The sequence below is a fragment of the Gracilinanus agilis genome, chromosome 6, assembly GCF_016433145.1.
Source record: "Gracilinanus agilis isolate LMUSP501 chromosome 6, AgileGrace, whole genome shotgun sequence".
NCBI lineage: Eukaryota > Metazoa > Chordata > Mammalia > Didelphimorphia > Didelphidae > Gracilinanus > Gracilinanus agilis.
Genome location: NC_058135.1, coordinates 11,618,568 through 11,639,170, shown reverse-complemented (window position 1 = coordinate 11,639,170; position 20,603 = coordinate 11,618,568). Strand labels below are relative to the sequence as shown.

The window sequence follows — 20,603 nt, the reverse complement described above, 5'->3', positions numbered from 1 at the left end:
CTACTAAGCGTAAGGTGGAGCAGGACCACAAAGGAGGCGGGGGTCTTTCTAGAAGATTCCTGACTTGGCCACAGAAGGCTTGAAAGGAGTTAGAAACCAGCTGTGTCTCCACTTTAGCTGCTGGGGAATGGGGGGAGGGAGGGCGGATCCAAAATGACCCAGAAGTTTACCAATGCAGTCTCCGTAGAACTGAGCAAGGAGGAGATCGGGGGAGAATCAGAGAAGTATCGGAAAGGGGACTTTGGGGCCAGCCCCCTCACTCTACAGATGGGGAAATCGAGGCCAGAAGGTCTCAGCTAAGGCGTACCGGAGGCGGGGTAGGAGATTTCCGAGCACAGGATTGTGCTGAGGTCTCTGGGGAAAAGCCCCTCTAGCCAGGACATCAGCGGGTAGGTCCGGTTAGGAGGTTTGTGCTTGGGTGCTTGAGAGCCCCCAGGGGAGTGCCCCCAGGGGCTGCCCAGGAGAGAACACGGAAGCTGGAGAGAAGATACATCCGCACACCAGGAAGGACTGAGGGGGAGGAGAAAGTAGAGTCCGATGCTAAGGCCACGCCTCCCGACGAGTGACGCCATGACGTCATCACGCAAGTCCGGCACCGACGCTAGGAGGTCTTGTGGGGAGAGGCGGGACTTCCTGAGCCGGAAGGGACGAACTCGGGAGCGTGGAGCGGAACGGGTCGTTAGGGCAGGTCCTCGTAAGGGACGCGGGCTAGGGGAGGCGAAACCTCGGGGAGATTGCCCTTCGGGGAAGGAGGCTGTCGGGTCTCCTCCGCTCTCCTGGCCTGGTGGGGAAAGCAGCGGCCGGGACATGGACAGCCGCCTCCAAGAGATCCGCGAACGGCAGAAGCTGCGCCGGCAGCTCCTAGCTCAGCAGGTCAGTCTCTGGCAGGGGCGCGAGGCGGTTCAGCCCGAACACGCGGCCGCCCCGCGCATGCGCGCCCCTCTCAGCCCCGCCCCTCTGGCCCCGCCTCCTCCTCTGCCTGCTGGTGCGGGGTTTAGGCTTGGCTGGGGCGGGGTTCTCCAGGGTCTCTTCCTCTTCCTTCCCTCCCCTCTCCCCTGCGTTCCACCTCGGGCGCCTCCTCTCTACTTCTCCCTCCTCTAGGGAGTGCTCCCCGCCCTCCCGATCCGAAAGTCCCGTTGGAGAGTCCTGGCTTCCTGTGACCCGGCTGACCAAGTTTTGCCTTTGGGCCTCAGTTTCCGCATCTCTAGAAGGGGGACAGGTTGGCCTGAGGGCAGGGAACACTTGGAGTCGGAGAAGACTAACCGGCCATGGGACCCCGGGCTTGTCCCACTTTAGACTGTGCCCTCCAAGAAAGCAGGGGCCACTTCATAACAACACCGGACTATAATAGTCCCCCAACTCGGCCTTTCTGAGTCTCAGTTTCCTCGTTTGTAAACGTGGGACCTGCTGTGTCCTAAGCCTGCCTCAGACCCATAGGACGTGCCAAACCCTAGGACGGGCATCTGGAGAGGGAGCCCCCAGCTGCTGTGCAGGGGTTCCAGCTGGTCCTGTGGCCAGGACGAAGGTGCCGGAATGGGGGATGCGGTGTCCACGGGATCGCATCTGCAGGAGAGGGAGGGACGCTGAAAAGAGGTTGGAGAGCCTCCCTTTTAGTTGTGAGTCTCAGAGAAGAGTCGCATGGGCGAAGAGACTAGCCCAGGATCTCAGGATTAGGAAGTGGCTGAGGTTGGATTTGGATTCAAGGCTTCCTGACTGCTGGAGGAGTGCCAGATCCAACAGAAGGACACTTCCCTGACTGTCTCTGGTTCTGTAAAGGACCTTTTAACCCCTAACAGGCTGTATGGTTTTTGTTAGGATGACGAATATAAAGGTGATTTGGACTAGAGGCTTTCTAAAGCCCTTTCCAATTCTGAACTTAGGGTTCCATGAACCCAGGTTCCAAAAGGACAGCTGTTGGATCCTAGCTGAGCTTTGCCTCCCCTCAGTTTTTAGCACTGAGCCTTGGCAGAAAGGAGACAGACCTCTGCTTGCTTCAGGATCCCAGTTCTCAGCGCTACTCCCTTTTACAAACCCTCAGAACCAGGGGTTCCAAGGCACTTAGGGCTAGGCAGTTAGACTTAAATGACTTGATCAGGGTGTCTGAAGTCAGATTTGAACCCAGGTCCTCCTGACTCTGGGATGGCACTCTTATCCACTGAGTCACCTAGCTACTCCAAGAGCCCAGTTATTCACAGTGAAGAAGCTTAATTGAGACTGGGTATAAATATCAGAAAGAAGGAAAGCCTGACTACCAATAAGGCAGAATATGTTTGTCCTGTGGCTGTGCCTGTTTTGGTATTTAATATTCTACAAAGCATCAAAGCTACTTTGGGAGATTGGTAGGTCATGAAATGATTTTCACCCCTATATTACAGATGAAGAAACTGAGACTCAAAGAGTGAGTCTAGTCATTGTCACTCTGGTTCAAATTCAGGCCTTTTGACGTGAGTTCCAGTGCCCTTTGTACTAAGCTAGACCCCTGAATGAATGAATGTTAGAACATAGTTCTATTTAGATGCTGGAAATACTTGGTGGCAGTGGAAGCCAGCAGTTTCTTCCTTTAGCCTTCACTGAGCTGTGGTTCCCATCTGACTGCACTGCTGCTTTTGCCACCCTTCTCAGGAGTGGGGCAGAGCGGGATGGGGCAGGAGGTATCTGCCTCTCTCAGGTCTCCCCATTCCATTTTTCACTTAATTCAGCCACCATAGTGATTTTACGAATGTGCATGTCCCACCAGATGAACCCCCCCTCCCCCAAACTCTCAAGGCTCCTGTTGCCTCCTGGATTAAATACAAAATGCTGTTTAGCAAAGCCCTTCATCACCCAGCCCCTCCTACTTTCCCATCTTATTTATATTCATCCATCCTGTGACCCCAGCTTCCTGACAGTTTCATTTCCACTCTGGCTGTCCCCCAAGCCTAGAATACCCTTCCTCCTCTGCTCTGACTACTAACCTCCCTGGCTTCCTTTAAGTCCCTATTAAAATCTCTCCTTCCACTGGAAGCCTTCTCTAACCCCTTCTAATTCCAGGTCTTCCCTCCATTTCCTGTTTATTCTGTAGATTACTTGTTTGTGTATATTTGTTTGCTTGTTGTCTCTATTAGATTGTAAACTCTTTGAATTTTGCCTTTTCTTTTGTATTCCCCTCACTTAATACTGTGCCTAGTGTATAGTAAGTGCTTAATAAATGTTTATTGTCTGACTGACTTTCTGGTGCTTCCTTGGAAGGAGCCTCTGCTTTTTTGGTTGTTCCTGATGGTAGTTTACGACACTCAGAACATTTTCTTAACTACTTCTGTGAGTTCTGTTCCTGTCCCACCATCTTTCACTTCTCCCTGAGGCCTCTTAGAGACAAGATTACATCAGTGACATTTCTTTTACATGTTGCAATCTTGTATATTCTGCTAAGACCCTAAAAGTTAAAGAAAAGACAGATTCATCATCCCCTCCTCCCTTCAGTTTCATAAAAATTGGACAGACTTGAGTTAAATAGAATCATAATTTTCATATATGCCCTAAGGAAAACTAGTTAAACAGACTCAATGGATAAACTTAAGTCAGGTTACAGGTTAAACTACATTTAAGTATTTACCATGTGTTGATTAAGGGAGAAAGAATTTACAGGTTGCCAAAATAACCAGAGGTGGGGACAGTGAAGACTTCTTATCTGAGGAATTTTTAAGGCCATAAGTAAATGAATGCATCCCTTGGGTCAGGCTCAATAACCTAACTGGGAAAAATTACACCTCCCCTCCTAAAAATTAATAAAGAGATATCAAGAATCGAAATTCCTGTAACATCCATGTCTCATGTTGTTCTCTTTTCAAGTGTGCTTATGTCCCAGTTCCTTTCTTCTATTTGTTTCCCCTCACAGACTCACATTGCCATCCCACACAAAATGTTCCATTTCCAGGTTCATGAACTCAAAAATTCTCGCATCTGATCATTTATTATCAATTCTCTTTCCCTATATGTTTTGGCCTCAATCCTGTTTATCACCTCTGCATTGGCTCCTCTCTCCTCCCTTCCCTAACTTGACCCCTTGGATCTACATTACTTTCCACCTCTCTTGTCTCAGCACTGATCAGTTTCTTAAACCCCAACACTATGCTGACTAGTGTCTTAAATTTGTTTTCTAATATCAACTGAGACCTCACTGCAGCAAAGCAAACACTGTTCTTCCCTCATTGGTTTGCCATCCCACTATTCATAGTTGCTGTTCTAAAGCTTTGCTTCTCCTCAAGCCACCTACCTCACTCCTCCATCAGGCTCTGTGCTGAGGATCTCACCCATATTATACATGCTAAATGGAAAGGAAAATTGAGACTATTCCATGAGAGCCCTTTTCCCCCATCTCTTCCTCTTACGCTACTCAGGCATCTTCCTGAGTCTCTCATTCTAGTCCCCTGATGGCAAACCTATGACACGTGTGTCAAAGCGTAGCCATTTTTGATGACACTGTGGCCGCATGCAGCTGCATACAGAGAAGTATGTTATTTAAACTATAAATATCGCAAAGTTATGGTTTTTTTCCTCGAAGTGTCACACTACCCGAGTTATGATCAGTTTTTTGGCGAATTTTGACACACCAAGCTCAAAAGGTTGCCCATCACTGTTCTAGTCTTTGATGGAGAGATGGCCCTTCTCCTTGTCAGTGCACACCTCTCCATGTTCTCATGATCTATCCCTTCCTGACTTCTGCAGCAAATTGCCACCACTGTTAGTGCCAGTTTTCTCTTTCATCTTGTCCTGTTTTCTGGCTCTCATATTTTCAGCTTAATTAGGTATCCTTTATCCTTAAAAAGCCTCACTTAATCTGGCCATGCCCACTAGCTCTCATCTATAAATCTTTCCCCCTTTTTGGCTAAAGTCCTTGAGAAACCTTGCCATATTCCATACCTCCACTTCCTCTCTCATTCACTAAATTCTGCTGCAGTCTGGCTTCTGACCTCAGACTGCTGAAACTACTGTTTCCAAAGTTACCAATTTTTTAACTGCAAAATCTAATGGCCTTTTCGCAGTATTCAGTACTGTCCATCACCTTCCCCTTCTGACTACACAGTTATATTGCTGGTTTTCCCATCTCTTTGATCATTCCTCATTTTTCTTTGCAGATTCTTCATCTGTATCATACCCTTTTACCATAGGTATCCCCCAAGACTATCCTGGGCCTCCTCTGCTATCTCATTTGGTGAGCTCATCAGTTTTCATGAGCAGTTATCTCTGTGGGTGATTTTGAGATCTGTTTCTCTACAGTGTCTGCTGAGCTACAGTCACCCATATTCAGCTGCCTCTTGGACATCTCAAAAGGGTGTCTAGTAGACATCTCAAACTCGGTGTTTACTCCTTTCTCTTAGTTCCTCCTACCTCTCCATCAGCTTCTTTGTTGAAATTCATTTGTTTTTTTCAATTATGTCTTAATTCGTCGTGACCTCATTTGGAATTTTTTAGTATAGATTCTGGATTGTTTTCCTTCTCTAGCTCATTTTACAGATGAGGAAACTGAGGCAAAAAGGTGAAGTGACTTGCCCTAGGTTACCCTGCTAGTAAGTATCTGAATCTAGATTTGAACTTGGGAAGAGAAGTCTTCCTGACTCCAGACCCATGCTCTATCCATTACACCATCTAGCTGTCCAAAGCTTTTTTAGCTCCATCATTAGAATGTGTTGTCTTCTTTCCCCCTAAGATTATAAGCACCTTGAGGTCAATGGCTAACTTTTCTTTTCTTTTCTTGTACATATCCCTAGTACTTAAGCACCATGCCTAGCACATAAGTAGGTGCTTTCTAAATGTTTATTGATTGACATGTTCAAAAGAGAATTCCTTTTACCTCATTTTCCCCACCGACCTTCCCTCTTCTGAAATTTCATGCTCTTGTTGAGGACCAACATCCTTCCATCAGGCAGGCTCACAGCCTTGGTGTCATCCTCACTGCCCACTCTCACCCCACATAGCCATTCCATAGCACAATCTTGTCTGCCTTCAGAACAACCCTCGTAGTTGTGTACTTGTTTTGATTCAGATGGCTGCAGCCCCAGTTCAAGGCTTTATCACCTTTCAGCACTTTCAGTGCTGAATCAGGACTTTCAGCAGGACTTCTCCCTGGCTTTCCTTGCTCTCTCTGGGTGAGCTCCCGTGAATGATGCCAAATGACCTCTAGCATCTAGCCTGGCCATTTCCTTCCTTTCCAGTCTTCTTACACCTTACTCACTTCCACAAACTCTATGGTCCTGTTACAGTGGCCTTCTTACGGTTTCTCAAACACCTATCTCTATAGCTTTCTGCTAGCTCTTCGCCATTCCTGGAATGCTCTGACCTCTTCCCTCTGCCATCTCATTTCCCTGGCTCCAATCTCACCTTCTGCAGGAAACTTTTTTTTTGCTGCCAATGCCTTCCCTGTTTAGATTACTTTCATCTGCTCACATTTCACACTTAGCTAGATATTTACATGTTATCTCCTCAGTTAAAGTATACATTCCTTGTATAAGCAAGCAAGACCTATTTTTTGTTTTCTTTTGTTTTTCAGCCCTTAGCACAGTTCCAGGCACATGGTGAACTCTTATTAAATGATTGCTGACTTATGAACTGATGGCTATTATCAGTTTCTCTGCTCATTCTCTGTCACTGGCTAAAGACAATTTTAATCAGTTATTGTACATGGTCTGGAGACCCTGCCTCCAGGAGCTCTGAACCACACATTGATAGAACATCATGATAATTTGAGGAGCAGAGAGCCAAGTGTGGCAGTACGAGACCGAGTTCTCCTCTTGTTCCTTGATGTGTATGACCTCAGCCAGCTCCCTCCCTTTTTCTGGATTTAAGTTTTCTCATTTTCTAAGTGAATGAGTTGAGTGTGATGATATCCAAGTTCCTGCTCTAAAACTCTGTGCTGCTGGGATTTGCAATTCAGCCTCAGATCCATCAGCTAGTGGCCAAGGTTGTGATGAATCAAGGATAGTGTCAACATTACAGCATCCTTGTAGCTCCTGAACAAATCAGATTTTACATTGGGACAATTTCTCAATAAGATCATTTGCATTAGGTGGCTTGCCATTCAGGATGGCTTCTTTATTATGTAGAGTCATGAAATCCTGTTAATTGTTCCTTCTGGAGGTCTTTTTTCTTCATGCGCTGTCTCTGCCCTAGTTCACAGCTTGCTCACATTCTGTCAGCTCTCAGAAGCACCTTCTTCTTGGCATCCACAGATACTTTGCAACAGAGCCATTTTTATATCATCATTAGCAAACTTGCCTTCTGTGGAAAGCCCAGGATGAGGATGCTCTGGAGGCTGAGGGCTGGCAGGACTTCAGAGGCCATCTAGTTCAACCTCTGCCTTTCCCAGAAGGAAGGCAGCAGGCTTGAGATGGGGTGGCTTGTCCAAGATCAAGCAGCAGAGTCCAGATTTGAACCCAGCTCTCTTGAGGCCGTATTCAGCCCTCTCTGCTATGTTGGGCTGTGTTTTCTGAAGATTTATAACCCAAGACCTGTGACCATTCCATGTTGTAGAAAAGATAATAAATAATGGAGACACCAGGGATGTTACAATAAATCTAATAGTTGTGGGTACACACACTGGGGTGTAGGAGAGACTGGACCAAGATAAGGAGTTCACTGGATTTATCACAGGAGTGACAGTTGGTCTTAACTGTCACCCTGCTCTCCACTAGGCCAGAGTCTAGAAACAAGCAGGCAAGGTAAAAGGGTTTTACAGCTTTAATTATGTTTTAACTAAAAGGTGGGAAAGGGATTTCTATACCTAAAATCTAAAGACAAAACCACAGGGCAAGGGGAGGACTTATTCTACTCTAATCTAAGTGATCCAGCAGGCAGGGCCCAAGGAGCAGTGCAGTCTCTGGGAAGCTGATTCAAGCCTGGAATCAGCCAGTCTTGAACAGCACAGCTATGGATCAAAGGGGTGGCTTTGAGAGTTCTCACAGTTTTCCAAAGAGGTTCACAGGATACCAAAATCCTAGGTGGTCCAAGATATCCAAGAAGAAAGAGTGCGCTTGAGATGCTGTCCACCAGATCCCAAACTTCTCCTCTTCTTGGTGCTTCTCTGTTGTTCTTGTCCTCTTTTTTAAAATCCACCACACAGGATCCCAGGGAAATCAGGATTCAGGGTGTCCTTTGCTCTGAGATCTCCCAGGGCTAACAACCATTTTTGTCAACCCTTAATGGAGTCTCTCTCTCTCAGGGCCCAAGGCACTCCTTCCTGCTCCTTCATTCCATCTTAGAATTCTCCAGCTCCAGCTCCTTCCTGCTAGGTACATCCTTAATACTTAATTAATTACTACCTAATCTTCCTCACAACAATGTGTGTATAGATTTTTGAATAATATTTTTGTATATATGTGAAATTAAGAATTTATATTTACCGTTATCATGAATACAGGCAAATTGCCTCTCTTTTACCCTTCCACAAATGCTGCCTGTTCCAGAAGTGTCTTCTCTTTTGGCCAGCCTGGTCGAATGGGCCCAGAGAAGCACCTGCCCTCTTTGTCATTTCTTTTAGATACATCTCACTTCTGGGATCTGCTAGTGAGTAGTGGGAGGAACACATCTGTCTCATAGCTTATTTTGAACCATTGTGACTGTTAGTGCCTACATTTAGGGCAGGGACAGGGGAAGTGGCTTCTTCTCTTGTTGGTCTTGGAAGTCTTCATGGAGGAGTGCCCCTTTCAGGAGTAGTTAGACTGTTAAAAGAGATGAGCCCTGGTCGAAGCTCAGAGAAAAGGAAGAGAGTGGAGTGGTTAGACAGAGGTGGTAAGGCTTAGCTTTAAAAAGCAGTTGTGCCTGGCTCAGGATCTAGAGCCCTTTCACCTAGTCTCATGGCCTTCTCTGGGAAAGTGATCTCTCTTTCTGACATCTCAGATCTGCAAACTTCTCTACCTGGGACTAGTCCAAAGCTGTTGTATTAGCAGAATCCCCATATATGCCAAGTTTCTGACCAGTTACCAAATCATTCTTTACAATAACTTCAAATAAATACAGATGAAAAGAAATCTATTCCCAGGTAGGAAAATATCAGAAAGATACATTCATGGGTTCCTAAGATTTAGAGCTGGAAGGAATGGTGGAGGTCATCTCATCCAAGTCTCATTTTACAGATGAGGACATTGAATATCTGCACAGAGACAGGTTTTCTGACCTGGCTGGTGTTAGGCAGGCAGTGAGTGAGACCATTGCACATCTAGAACTCAAGCCCAGGCTTGTGCCCCCAGAGGAGAGCCAGGCTATCTTCTGGGACACTCATTGCACTTTGCAACAGCTGGGGCTTGGCTGGTACTGCAGTTTGAATAAGGTCAGGCTTATTGAATAAAACAGCTATAACAAGATACAATTAATTTTTCACTTAGTATGCAATAGTTAAAATTCTAATTTTAGTCACAGTTTTATTTAAGTGAAAAATTTGAAATTCTCTAACATTAACAGTTGAGTCTAAAACTGTTGTAAATTGAAGAAATATATTCTCTCTTGAATCACTTTGCAGTGAATTATAGCAGCCCACTTCTGTGATAGTCTATAGCCATTTTTAATGTTAAAGTTATAGATTTTCTGTTTGTTGAAGGATCCCAGTACTTCCCATTGTCTTTGAGGATGAGGCTTTCAGCTGCTGCCCGCCCACCTGCCATAACCCACCTTTTGTTTTTACCTGTTCTCAGTTGGGAGCTGAGAGTGCTGACAGTATCGGTGCAGTGTTAAATAGCAAAGACGAGCAAAGGGAGATTGCTGAGACCAGAGAAACTTGCAGGTCAGTCCAAAAATTGATTTTCATGGTTTGCTTTAGTAAAGAGCATGTGGGAAAAGCTTTCTGTGTTGGTAAGTCAGTGACCTTTGGAGTGAATTTGGGCAGATGGAGGCTCAGCTCAGGCCGACCAGGCCATCCCCTTTCCAGGACATATCTTCTGTTCTGCAGGGATACTCAGCTGGAGAGCATTTGTTTGACTTCACTGGATCCCGAATATTTATTGGGAGTTAGTGCAGAGCACTGTCTCAGTGGTGCTGCTGGTTAGACATTTCATTTAAGAAATGAATAAAAAAACCCCAGAACTTTTATGGATGTCTTTTGTCTTTACATCACTTATATTCCCCACTGTATACCCCTGCCAGAAAGCCATCCCTTCTAATAAAGGCACACTTGAGAGGTTTCTATTAAGGGAGTTCATAAGACTTTTCTTCCTTCTCTTGTTCTGATCATTCCACTTATTGCTGTTGGGGGGGGGGGGGGCTTCTTAGGCTGACCCAGTCTCTCTGTTTACAGACTGGTTATACTTTTTCCAAGAAGGATGTAAAAAAATGTCAGTACAGGACACCATTTCAGAATTGATAGTTAAAGGAAGGCTGATAAGGGGTTCTTGTTCAGACCAAACCAGGGACTTGAGACTACAGTTCTGTTCTAATGATATTTCAAAATCTGTGACCATGTACTCATTTCTCACCCCTTTGCAAACTTGCTTCCCAGCTTCATCACTCAGATGAAACTATTCTCCCCAAAGTTAGCAGTGGTCTCTTAAAAATACATTTTAAGTGATTTCTTTTACACAAACCACCCCTCCCATGCGCTTTCACCTCTGTTAGTCACTTGAGAGTCCTCCTAATTCTTCAGACGTTTCCATTCAGGTGTCCTTGCCTTCATGAGGCCTGTCATGATCCCTCCTAGTTGCTGTTGCTTCCTCTCCAAATGACTTTGTATTTATTTTTTATATACTCCATGTGGTCCCACTGATAGATGAAATGGGAGTTCTTGGAGGGCAGCCTGTCCCTGACCTGTTGTCTTTGGGCCCTGGAACCTCCACAGTCTTTGGCACTTAGCCAAGTTCTTAATACATGCGTGTAGATTGATTAAGTATGCCAAGTGAAGACCAAGCTTGTGAGGAAATGGGCCTCTATGGCCATCTTAATGGCCTCCAAGGTCATGCTGTCTCTGAGATTCTTTGTTGCAGTTTTGTTACACATTACTGGCTTTTACCTGCTCTGTATCCCAGCCACAAGAGATATGCCTCTGCTCTTTGATATCATCCTGACCTTTCCTACCTGTGTGTTGGTGCAGGTTGGAGTTCACTTTCAGAGGACACTCAGTGCCTCCTTTGAGCTCAGACAGAGACGCTCTGGTGCTTGGCGCATTGCTTAGCACAGAGTAAACATCCCTAAATGCTAGCTGAATGTGTTGCTGTCACAGCCTCCACATCCTATCTCCACTTGTCATTGCCCTTCAGTAGAGTGGAAGACTTGAGGGCCTTAACCGAGCCTGACTTAGTACCTTACCTGTAGAAAACACTTCATCAATGGTTTTATTTATTGAACGCAGGACCTGCGTCTTGCCTTGTAGCACATGTATTTTATGTATTTTAGATTCTTGCTTATATTTTAGATTCAATATTTTTTGTTGTTGCTGAAGAAGAATTTAAAATTTCATTATGTCTGGGTTTATTCTGAATTTTTAGGGCTTCTTATGATACTTCGGCTCCAAATGCAAAACGCAAATATTTGGATGAAGGAGAGGCTGATGAAGAAGACATAGAAGAATACAAGGTAAGTAGATACCAGCAAAGTCTTATTCTTGGAGAGAAAAAGCTTGAAATAAAAAAAAAATCTTCCTGACATAAAAATTGGGTTCTTTGAGAGAATGAACAACTGAAATGTCACCATGATCCTGGATAATATTAAATTTGTATGTATCTTAAGGGCTAACAGTAAAAAATAAATCATAAGTATTAATTTGTGAAGTGGAGTAACAAGTTATTTCAGTCAACCAACAAATACCAGGTGCTTTTGATGGGCCAGGCACTGTGCTGAGTGAGCCCAGGGGATGCAAAGAAAGAAAAAAAACAGCCTCTGCCCTCAAGGAGCTCATGTTCTGATGGGAGAAATAACGAATAGTCATCTATGTACATACAGAGTATTTATGTGCTAAATTGGAGGTAATCTCAGAGGAAAGACAAGGAAGGAGAGCATTCCAGGCAAGGAGAACAACCAATGCAAAAGCATACAGTCAGTAAATTGAGTATTATTTGCAAGGAACAGGGAGAAGGCCAGCAGAGGAGTAAGGTAAGAGGAGACAGGCGGTACAGTGGATAGAGCCCTGCAGTCTTCTGGAGACTCATCTACTTTAGTTCAAATCCATCCTCAGACATTTGCTAGCTGTGTAATCTTAGGTAAGTCACTTAACTTGCCTTAGTTTCCTCATCTGTAAAATGAGAAGGAGAAGGAAATGGCAAATTGCTCCATTATGTTTGCCAAGAAAACCTCAAAATGGCCTCATGGAGAATTGGACCCGACTGAAAACAACTGAACAACAAGAAAAGTAGAAGATGACTAAAAAGGAGGGAAGGGTCTAGGTTATGAAGGGCTTTAAAAGCCATATAGAAGATCTTAAATTTGACCCTGGAAGTAATAGAGAGCCATTGGAGTTTATTGAGGACATGATCAGACCTGGTACTTTAGGAAGATCACTTTGACAGCTCAGCAGAAGATGGACTGGAATGGGGAGAGGCTTGAGGCAGGCAGGCAGGCAGACTCACAGACAAACTCACCATGGGGCTGTTGTCATAATCCAGGCATGAGGTGATGAGGGCTTATACCAGGCAGTGAATGGATGTGTGAGTGAGACGAGGCTGACACGTGGGCTGAGATCCTGGGAGAATGGCGATGCTCTCCACAACAGGAAGTTGGAAGAGGACAGGCCCTGGAGGAAATAAAATGAGTTCATTTTTGGACATTTTGAGTTCAAGATATACAGATACCCAAAATACATCCAATTCAAGATCTCTAATAGGTCATTGGAGATGAGAGATTGGACATTAGAAGAAAAGTTAGGGCCAGATAAGTAGGTCTGAGAATCATCTATATAGGCATGTTCATTGAATCTGCGGGAGCTGACAAGATCTCTGTGAGATAGTATAGAAGAGAAAAGAGGGCCCAGAGCAGAGTTTTGGGGGATACTCACAGTGAGCAGCCAGATATGACCTGGATAAGATCTAGCCAAGGAAATTGAGGAAGAGTGGTTAGATAAGAGAAGAACAGCCAGGAGAGAGCAGGGTCACCAAAACCTGGAGAGAGGATGGAGATCCAAGAGAAGAGGGGAATTATCAGTGGCAGGTGCTACTGCAAAGAGGTCAGGAAGGTTGGAAAAAAGGCCATTTGAATTGGCAAGCAGAGATTGTTGATAACTTGGAAGAGGGACATGTTGGTTGAATGATTGGCCTTCTCAAGGAAGGAGATCTAGAAGATGTGATTAGTCAAGATGACCAGATCAAGGGAGAGATTTTTTAAGGATTGGGGAAACATGAATGGATTTGTAGGTAGCAGGGAAGCAACCAGCAGATTGAACCTTAATGAAGCAGTAGGGGAGGGAGAAGGACCAGTCTGTTAGAGAAGCTAGTATGGAATGGGAAGATCTTCATGTGAGATGACGGTGAAAAAGAAGAGTGCACACAAAGACAGCTGAGTGATGTGAGATGAAGGGGAGGGGAGATAAAGAACTTCTTGGGGACTGGCCTCAAGTTTTTCCATGAAGCATTAGGCAAGTTTTCTTGAAGTATTAGGCAAATATTCTCAGCTTTCTTCCTTTTTTTTTAAATAAATTTTTTATTCATGTATTTTTATTTGTACTTGTTTAGAAAAATGCAAAAGCCCCAACAGTTTCCTTGCCTTAAATTTGTGAATTATGAATTTCAGGGTCACAGATCTAGTTGTGAAGTCCATTTTAGTTAGAAACTAACAGAAAATTTTCCTCCTTGCTTTTTTTTTGAAAGTAAATGACAGATAGAAAGAGGTAGCCAAGGTTCTGCATCTGAGTTTGGAAATTGTGGGCACCTCTATCATCTACAGAGTGAGGAGCCTAGAAATCTTGGCTACTTTGTTCAATACAGTTGATATTGGAGGTGGTAATAGCAGTTATTCTGGATCTTATTGCTGAAACAAAACCAGTGGTTACATGTATATAGGAAGTATTAACATTATTTTATTCAGCATAATAGCCAAGGAATAATCTATTAGATTATCATGTAGTGGCATGTGTAACACCATCTAAGGTAATCTTTGTAGCTGCCCTGCTCAGTCAAGTCTCTCTTTAGAAAGGTATTTAGTGTGGACTCCAGACTGCATCATGACAAAATGAAAAATTGTTATTATTTATTCAAAGTAGGATACTATGCCCGCTGTATACGCTCATAGTTACGTGATAGAATTTGAACACCTTAAAAGCTGGAATTGTATCATTTTCTGTCATTTTCTCCCAAGGACCTAGCTTGTTCATGATAAGAATACTGACAACTGATGCTTTAAAAGTTTAAATGCTTTAAATATATGCTATTGAGACACATCTCCTTCTAAGGGAATTTGCTTTTTAAAGCAGAGAAAATCATGTAATTTATATGAAAAACTTGCAGATTGGGAAGAAAATGGATTGAAAGGCTGGTCAGGTCTGTGTGCAAAACTTATGCAACAGAATTTTGTGATTCTGTTCAGTCTTATTAGTGTTTAGGGGTCATTGTGAAGAGAGTGCTGGGCCTGGAGTCAGGAAGAATCTAGCCTCAGAAACTTACTGTGTGACCCTGGGCAAATCACTTAACCGCTGCCTGCCTCAGTTTCCTCAATTGAGGATTATAAATAGTACCTCTCTTCCAAAGTTGTTGTGAGGATCAAATGAGATAATATCTGTAAAGTGCTTTGTAAACCTTGAAGTGAATGCTTAGCTATTATCATTCTTCAGTGCAAAGGAAATGAGATAATTATTGAGTCTCATGGAGACTGCTAGTTTTTGCAGTGGGCATATTTTTTAATGTCATTGTACGTGTGTGACTCAGGTTGCATGAAGCAAACTGCTCTTTTGATTCTTATGAATCTGACATTGAATTTTTCAATTTGTTGCCTTTAGAGCAAATTAGAATATTTATCAATAAAGAAGACAAGACATGACAGTTAGCTCTGTAGTCAACAGATTCATAGTGATATAGAATTCATTCTCCTCTATTGTTTATAAAGAGTTAATTTTTGTCTCATCAGTTATGCTCTCTGACTTGTATTACTAATATCTTTATTGTTTGCTAGGTCATTTGTTTATTATTAATCATTAGATGGTGATGAGAAAAGCAGATAATAAATTGACTTTCCTTGGGAAGAGGGCAATGGAATGATGTATCATATGCCGTGGAAGGAGCTGGGAAAGGGTTATGGAGAGGATCGTTCATTAAATGGAGTGGGGTCCATGCACATGCAAGCTCCTTTCACTCTCCTGGGTTTATTTCTCAAAGGATGAAGTAGAAATGCAGCAAGATGAAGAGAACCTGCCGTACGAGGAAGAGATTTACAAAGACTCTAGTACTTTCCTTAAGGTGAGAGTGCAAATGATCCCAGGTGGTGGGACCCTTTCACACTGGCTCTGGGCTTGATGAGGTTTGAATCACGTCTGAAAAGCAACCTTCCTTGTCAACTAGAGAGAGAACTTCTGACTTGGCTCCTGGACTTTTTCCCCTTTTTCCCCTTCCACATCCTAATACTTGGGGTTTATACCTCTTATCTCCTAATTTTTTTCTGTCTTCTTTGCTACACCACCGCCTGTGGGCCTTGATTACCACCTACCTCTCCTCACTTCAGTTTCTTCTCTCTTTAATCCAGGGGTTCTTAACCTTTGTGTCATGGATTCTTTTGGCAGTCTGGTGGAACCATAATAATGTTTCTGAATGCATAAAATAAAATACAGTGGGTTACAATGGAAATCAAGTAAATAGAACTAAAGTTATCAAAATATAAAAAAAAAGTTTCTGTACACAGATTTGATCATGTCACTTTTCTGTTCTAAACCATTTAGTAGTTCCCTGTTGCCTTTCAAGGAAAGTCCAGATCCCTTAGTGTGGCATCCACGGTATTCCACAATAATTTTCCTGCCTTTTCAACCTCATCTCACACACATGCTACTTTCTAAAAAATGGTGCTCACTTTTCCTTAGACAACATAGCTTAGTGCTTGCCCAGTTCCGTTCCTTTGATAGAGTGCTTCCTAATGCCTAAACCTTTCCTTTTCCCCGAGCCCTGGTAGCTAACCATATATCTATTTTTAGAATCTTTTCAGTTCTAAACATCTCAGGTGTCACCTCCACCATGAAGCCTTCCTCGATATTGCAGTCAGAAATGAATTTTCCCTACTTTAGACCATAGATAATGCTTTGTACTCTATGCTTCTATTCTATAATTCAGTTCAATTTAACAATATTAAGTGGCTACTGTGCATTTTGTTCTTCTCCTTAATAGTTATTTTGTAGTTGTATATATATATTAAGGATATATATATATATATATATATCAAATTAAACATGTTATGTATCTGTTGTCCAGATGAAAATGTAATTGGGAATTGTTTAACAAAATAAATAAAAATACAAAATAGGTAAAATTAATATGTGGCTTTCTAAGTCAGTATGCGCCCATAGGCATCTGTTTCTGTTTGAGTTTGATATTCCTGATGTAGAACATTGCATGTGTCATATCTTCTTTATTCGATGGCCAGTTCCATAGTGGGTACCATGTTTTGGTTGGTCAGCTTGAAGATCTCTTAGTATCCAGTAAAGTGCTTCACTTTTGACCATTCTATGCTTAGGTTACTGACTTGACCTAAAAAGTATTAGATTTATGTAAGTTTTACGCACGCATGGATATATGTTGTATATTTATTGAGGTATCTATATATGAGTATAATACATTATAAATGAAGATATTTTCATATTGTATAATATATAGTATTTGCCATAATTATAAATGTTCTTTTTATTTTCACATTTTTAGGGGACCCAGAGCTTAAATCCTCACAATGATTATTGCCAACACTTTGTTGATACAGGACACAGGCCCCAGAATTTCATCAGAGATGTGGGTATGTGAAACTTGCCCAAAGGAGTAATGGCTAGCTCTTGACTTATCTATATGTGGTTTATAGAATTGAATGATCTTAGGCAAAGTAATGTTTTCCTCCCCCATCATATTATTCATGAATGGTCAAGAAGTAGAAACTAATTTTAACAGTAGTCTAGGCAGAATATATAAATATATCATAAACAGGCAAATAAAAAAAAAACAAGACCTCTTACCTTCCATCTTAGAATCAATACCATATATTGATTCCAAGGCAGAAGAGCTATAAGGACTAGGCAACTGGGATCAAATGATTTGTCCAGAGTCATATAGGAAGTGTCTGAGGTGAAATTCAAACCCAGGACCTCCCATCTCTGGGCCTGACTTTATCCACTGAGCCACTTACCTGTCTCTCAAAATTTTTTTTAAAATAATGAATGCTGTTATACTGCCAATTTTGCATATAATTGAGAGTTGCCTTTAATGCTTCCATTTTTGCCTAAAATAATCTTTTTTTAAAAATAACACAAAAATATTGAGATCTAGCCTATTTAGCCTTAAATTATATGTGATTTGCATTTCTACAAGCTTAAGAAATACTAGAAATATTTTTGTATATATTATAGAAAGCAGTAAAAACCATGCTTCTCATAGTTAAGCATGTTTTAAAATAGCCCCCCCTATAATTCTGTGTGTGCTATCTGAGTGCATGTTGCAACTGAACTTCACTGCAATGAATAGCAATTCTTACTTGCAGAGAGTCCTGTTATCTTTGTTTAAACTGGTATCACAGAGCCTGCATTGATGCCTCTTAGGAAATCCTGATGCCTAACATAACCCTAAAAACTTGGAGTAGAGAACAAATAGGGCCTGGGGGACTAGATGTGATGAGTTGTTGTTAGTCTAGAATGATGGGAGCTGTCCAGTAAACCATTACTGTTTGGGTTTGTAGATCTTTATTAAAAATGAACCTATTAAAACCTACCAAACAAATAGTAATTAAATCAGCTAAACGCCAAAATAATTAAAGAATGATAAATAAAATAATGAATAAATAAGGCCTATTTAAAAAAACCTAATTGTAAAATAGCAATGAGGATTTAGTGGAGAGGAATCTGGTCCTTCTCCCTTCCCACTCTCCCTCAGCCCCTCACACACTGCTGGCATGTAGTAGGTATTGTATGATTGATTGATTGATTTAGAGAATTCTCATAATTTGGTTTCACTCAATTAAACTTATGTTGTTGACATAAATTTTTTGCCATTCAGGTTTAGCAGATAGATTTGAAGAATATCCTAAACTAAGGGAGCTTATTAGACTGAAGGATGAGCTGATCTCAAAATCCAACACTCCTCCTATGTAAGTACTTTTACTGCCACTGTCTACACTGTTTTCATTATCTGAAAAGCCACAGGTAGTTATGACAAATGCTAACAACCTGGAAAGAACACAATCCACGCCCTCAGGAGTGACCACAGGGAGTTGGGTGGTATGCTTTGAGCTAAGAAGAGAGAACTTTAAGAAAACATTTAGTGAAGAGCTGAAATGGAGGAAAAAAAAATGCCAGACCAATCTCATTAGTGAATATGGATGCAAAAATCCTAGACAAAATGCTAGCTAGGAGGCTGCAATTGTAGATCACAAAGATTACACATTGTGACCAAATGGGATTTGTACCAGGAATACAGGGGATGGTTTAATTAAAGGAAAACTAGTAATGTAATTACCAAAGAAATTATTTTATTGGACTAGAAAAAATAACAACAAAATTCATTTGGAAGAACAAAAGATAAAGCATATCAAAGAAATGAATGACCCAAAAAGTAAAGGAAGGAGGTCTAGCAGTACTAGATTTTAAACTGTATTATAAAGCATTAATTATCAAAACTATCTGGTACTGGCTAAGAAATGGAAAAAGTAGATCAGTGGGACAGAACACATATAGCAGGCAGTGGTAAAAAGATGATTATAAATGTCTTGTGTTTGACAAAAGTAAAGATCTAAGCTTTTGGTATAAGAATTCACTATTTGGTAAAAAATTAGTTTAAAAAGAACATTATATACAGCAACAAATACTGTTTAAAGAATAACTGTGAATGTCCTTCTCTGGAGAAAGAACCAATAAATAGAAATATACATGACATAAGTTTTGTATATATGTGCTTTTTTTGTTTTTTGTTTTTATTTTGTCATAGGATGCCTTCTCTAATGTGATGTGGGGAGGGAACCTTAATGTAACAAACAAACAAAAAAAAGCAAGCAAGCATTTAGTTTCTAACTTGTGCAAGCTCTAGGAATAGTATTGGAATCTGCCTGCTTTTAAAATCTTGTTTAATTGCTGTAAGTGGGACACTTAAAAAACTTTTTTGCCCATTAGGTATTTACAAGCAGATTTAGATACTTTTGACATCAGAGAACTGAAATCCAAATTTGATGTAATTCTTCTGGAACCTCCTTTGGAAGAATATTACAGAGAAACTGGAATCACTGCTAATGAAAAGTGCTGGACTTGGGATGATGTAAGTGTTTCTTGAAAAACAGAAATGATGGGGCTTTGTTTTTTTATGATAAATCGGTTATTTTTAAAATACGATTTTAAAAAACTTGAGCTTGAACAAAAAGTATTTGTGAATATATACTCCCTAAACATATATGAATTTGTGCGATTATGCTCTATCTGAGGTTAAAATCTTAGTTAGCTATATTGTTTTACGCTTAGCTACAGGGAAAAATTGAATAGTGGGTCACAAAAGTGATTTTCTTTGAAGGCCAATGCATGTGCTTCATTGAGCCTTGGAGGGGCCAGGAGGCAAGCTTTAGCAGCTACAACCAAGCTAGAAAAGATTGATGAATGGCCCAGTAAATGGGTTATTGATTTGTTTCTTAAGGACCAATCAGTTAAGTTTGCTGAGGCCGACCCCTAAGTTGGTAGCAGGGGAATGAATTATTTTGTTCATAGCATTCCAAGCATAGAAGAGTTGTGAATTGTTTTTGTGGTAGCCACAATGTCACCACAGTGATGAAATCACAGATCCTTGTTGAAGTGGGTCATCAAGCCATAGAATTCTCTATAGGCTCTTCTGCTTACTGCCTGGGTAAGCAGCCAGCTGGCATTGTTGTGAAATCTCTACTCCGCAGAGCACCAGGGATAGTGATGGTTAAAACCACCCTACACAAAGGGGAGAGAAGAACTGGTAGCTATTCAGCTTCAGAATGGTGATGTAAATGTTATTCACAGTGCCTTGTCAGCCATGGTGCTTGAGCCATTTGTATTCTCAAATAATAGAGATGAGAGAGAGCTGATTCATAAAGGCCTAAATGACTTCACCTAGTCATTACCATATAGGTGTACTTAGATGTATCTGTGATCTCCTGGATTAATCAGTAAGCACTTAGTAACTACCCACTCCATGCCAGGCACTCTGCTAAGAACATAACTGCAAAGACTAAGACAATCTCCACTCTCTAGAACTTTACATTCTAATGGGGAAACAAGGATAACTACAAGGATTGCAGAATAAATATATAGTGAAAAAAAAAAACACAAGGGAGCTAAAAATACAAGGTACTTTAGTTCCTAGTCTCAGGAACTCTTGAACTATGAAGAAAGTTGGGGAAAAAATGTAAGGAATATATTAAAAAATAATCTGACTTCTGTTTTTAGTGTAAGAAAATGACATCTCAGCTTGCTCAGAATTCTTTTGATCCCCAAGTTGATTTTTCTGTGATACTAAAATGAAACATTTCCCATGTTT

The 20,603-nt window shown here is 41.7% G+C and overlaps 1 protein-coding gene across 1 annotated transcript in view; it reads left to right on the top strand.

Moving 5' to 3' along the window:
- Positions 1-630: 630 nt before the first annotated feature.
- Positions 631-20,603, top strand: part of METTL14 (methyltransferase 14, N6-adenosine-methyltransferase subunit) — a 31,234-nt gene continuing 11,261 nt past the window's right edge. Inside the window, exons 1-7 of the mRNA XM_044681010.1 lie at positions 631-873; positions 9,663-9,751; positions 11,445-11,532; positions 15,255-15,335; positions 16,782-16,869; positions 18,117-18,207; positions 19,226-19,367. Coding sequence (XP_044536945.1) covers positions 808-873; positions 9,663-9,751; positions 11,445-11,532; positions 15,255-15,335; positions 16,782-16,869; positions 18,117-18,207; positions 19,226-19,367 — 645 coding nt within the window. The 5' untranslated portion in view covers positions 631-807. The remainder of the gene's footprint in view (positions 874-9,662; positions 9,752-11,444; positions 11,533-15,254; positions 15,336-16,781; positions 16,870-18,116; positions 18,208-19,225; positions 19,368-20,603) is intronic.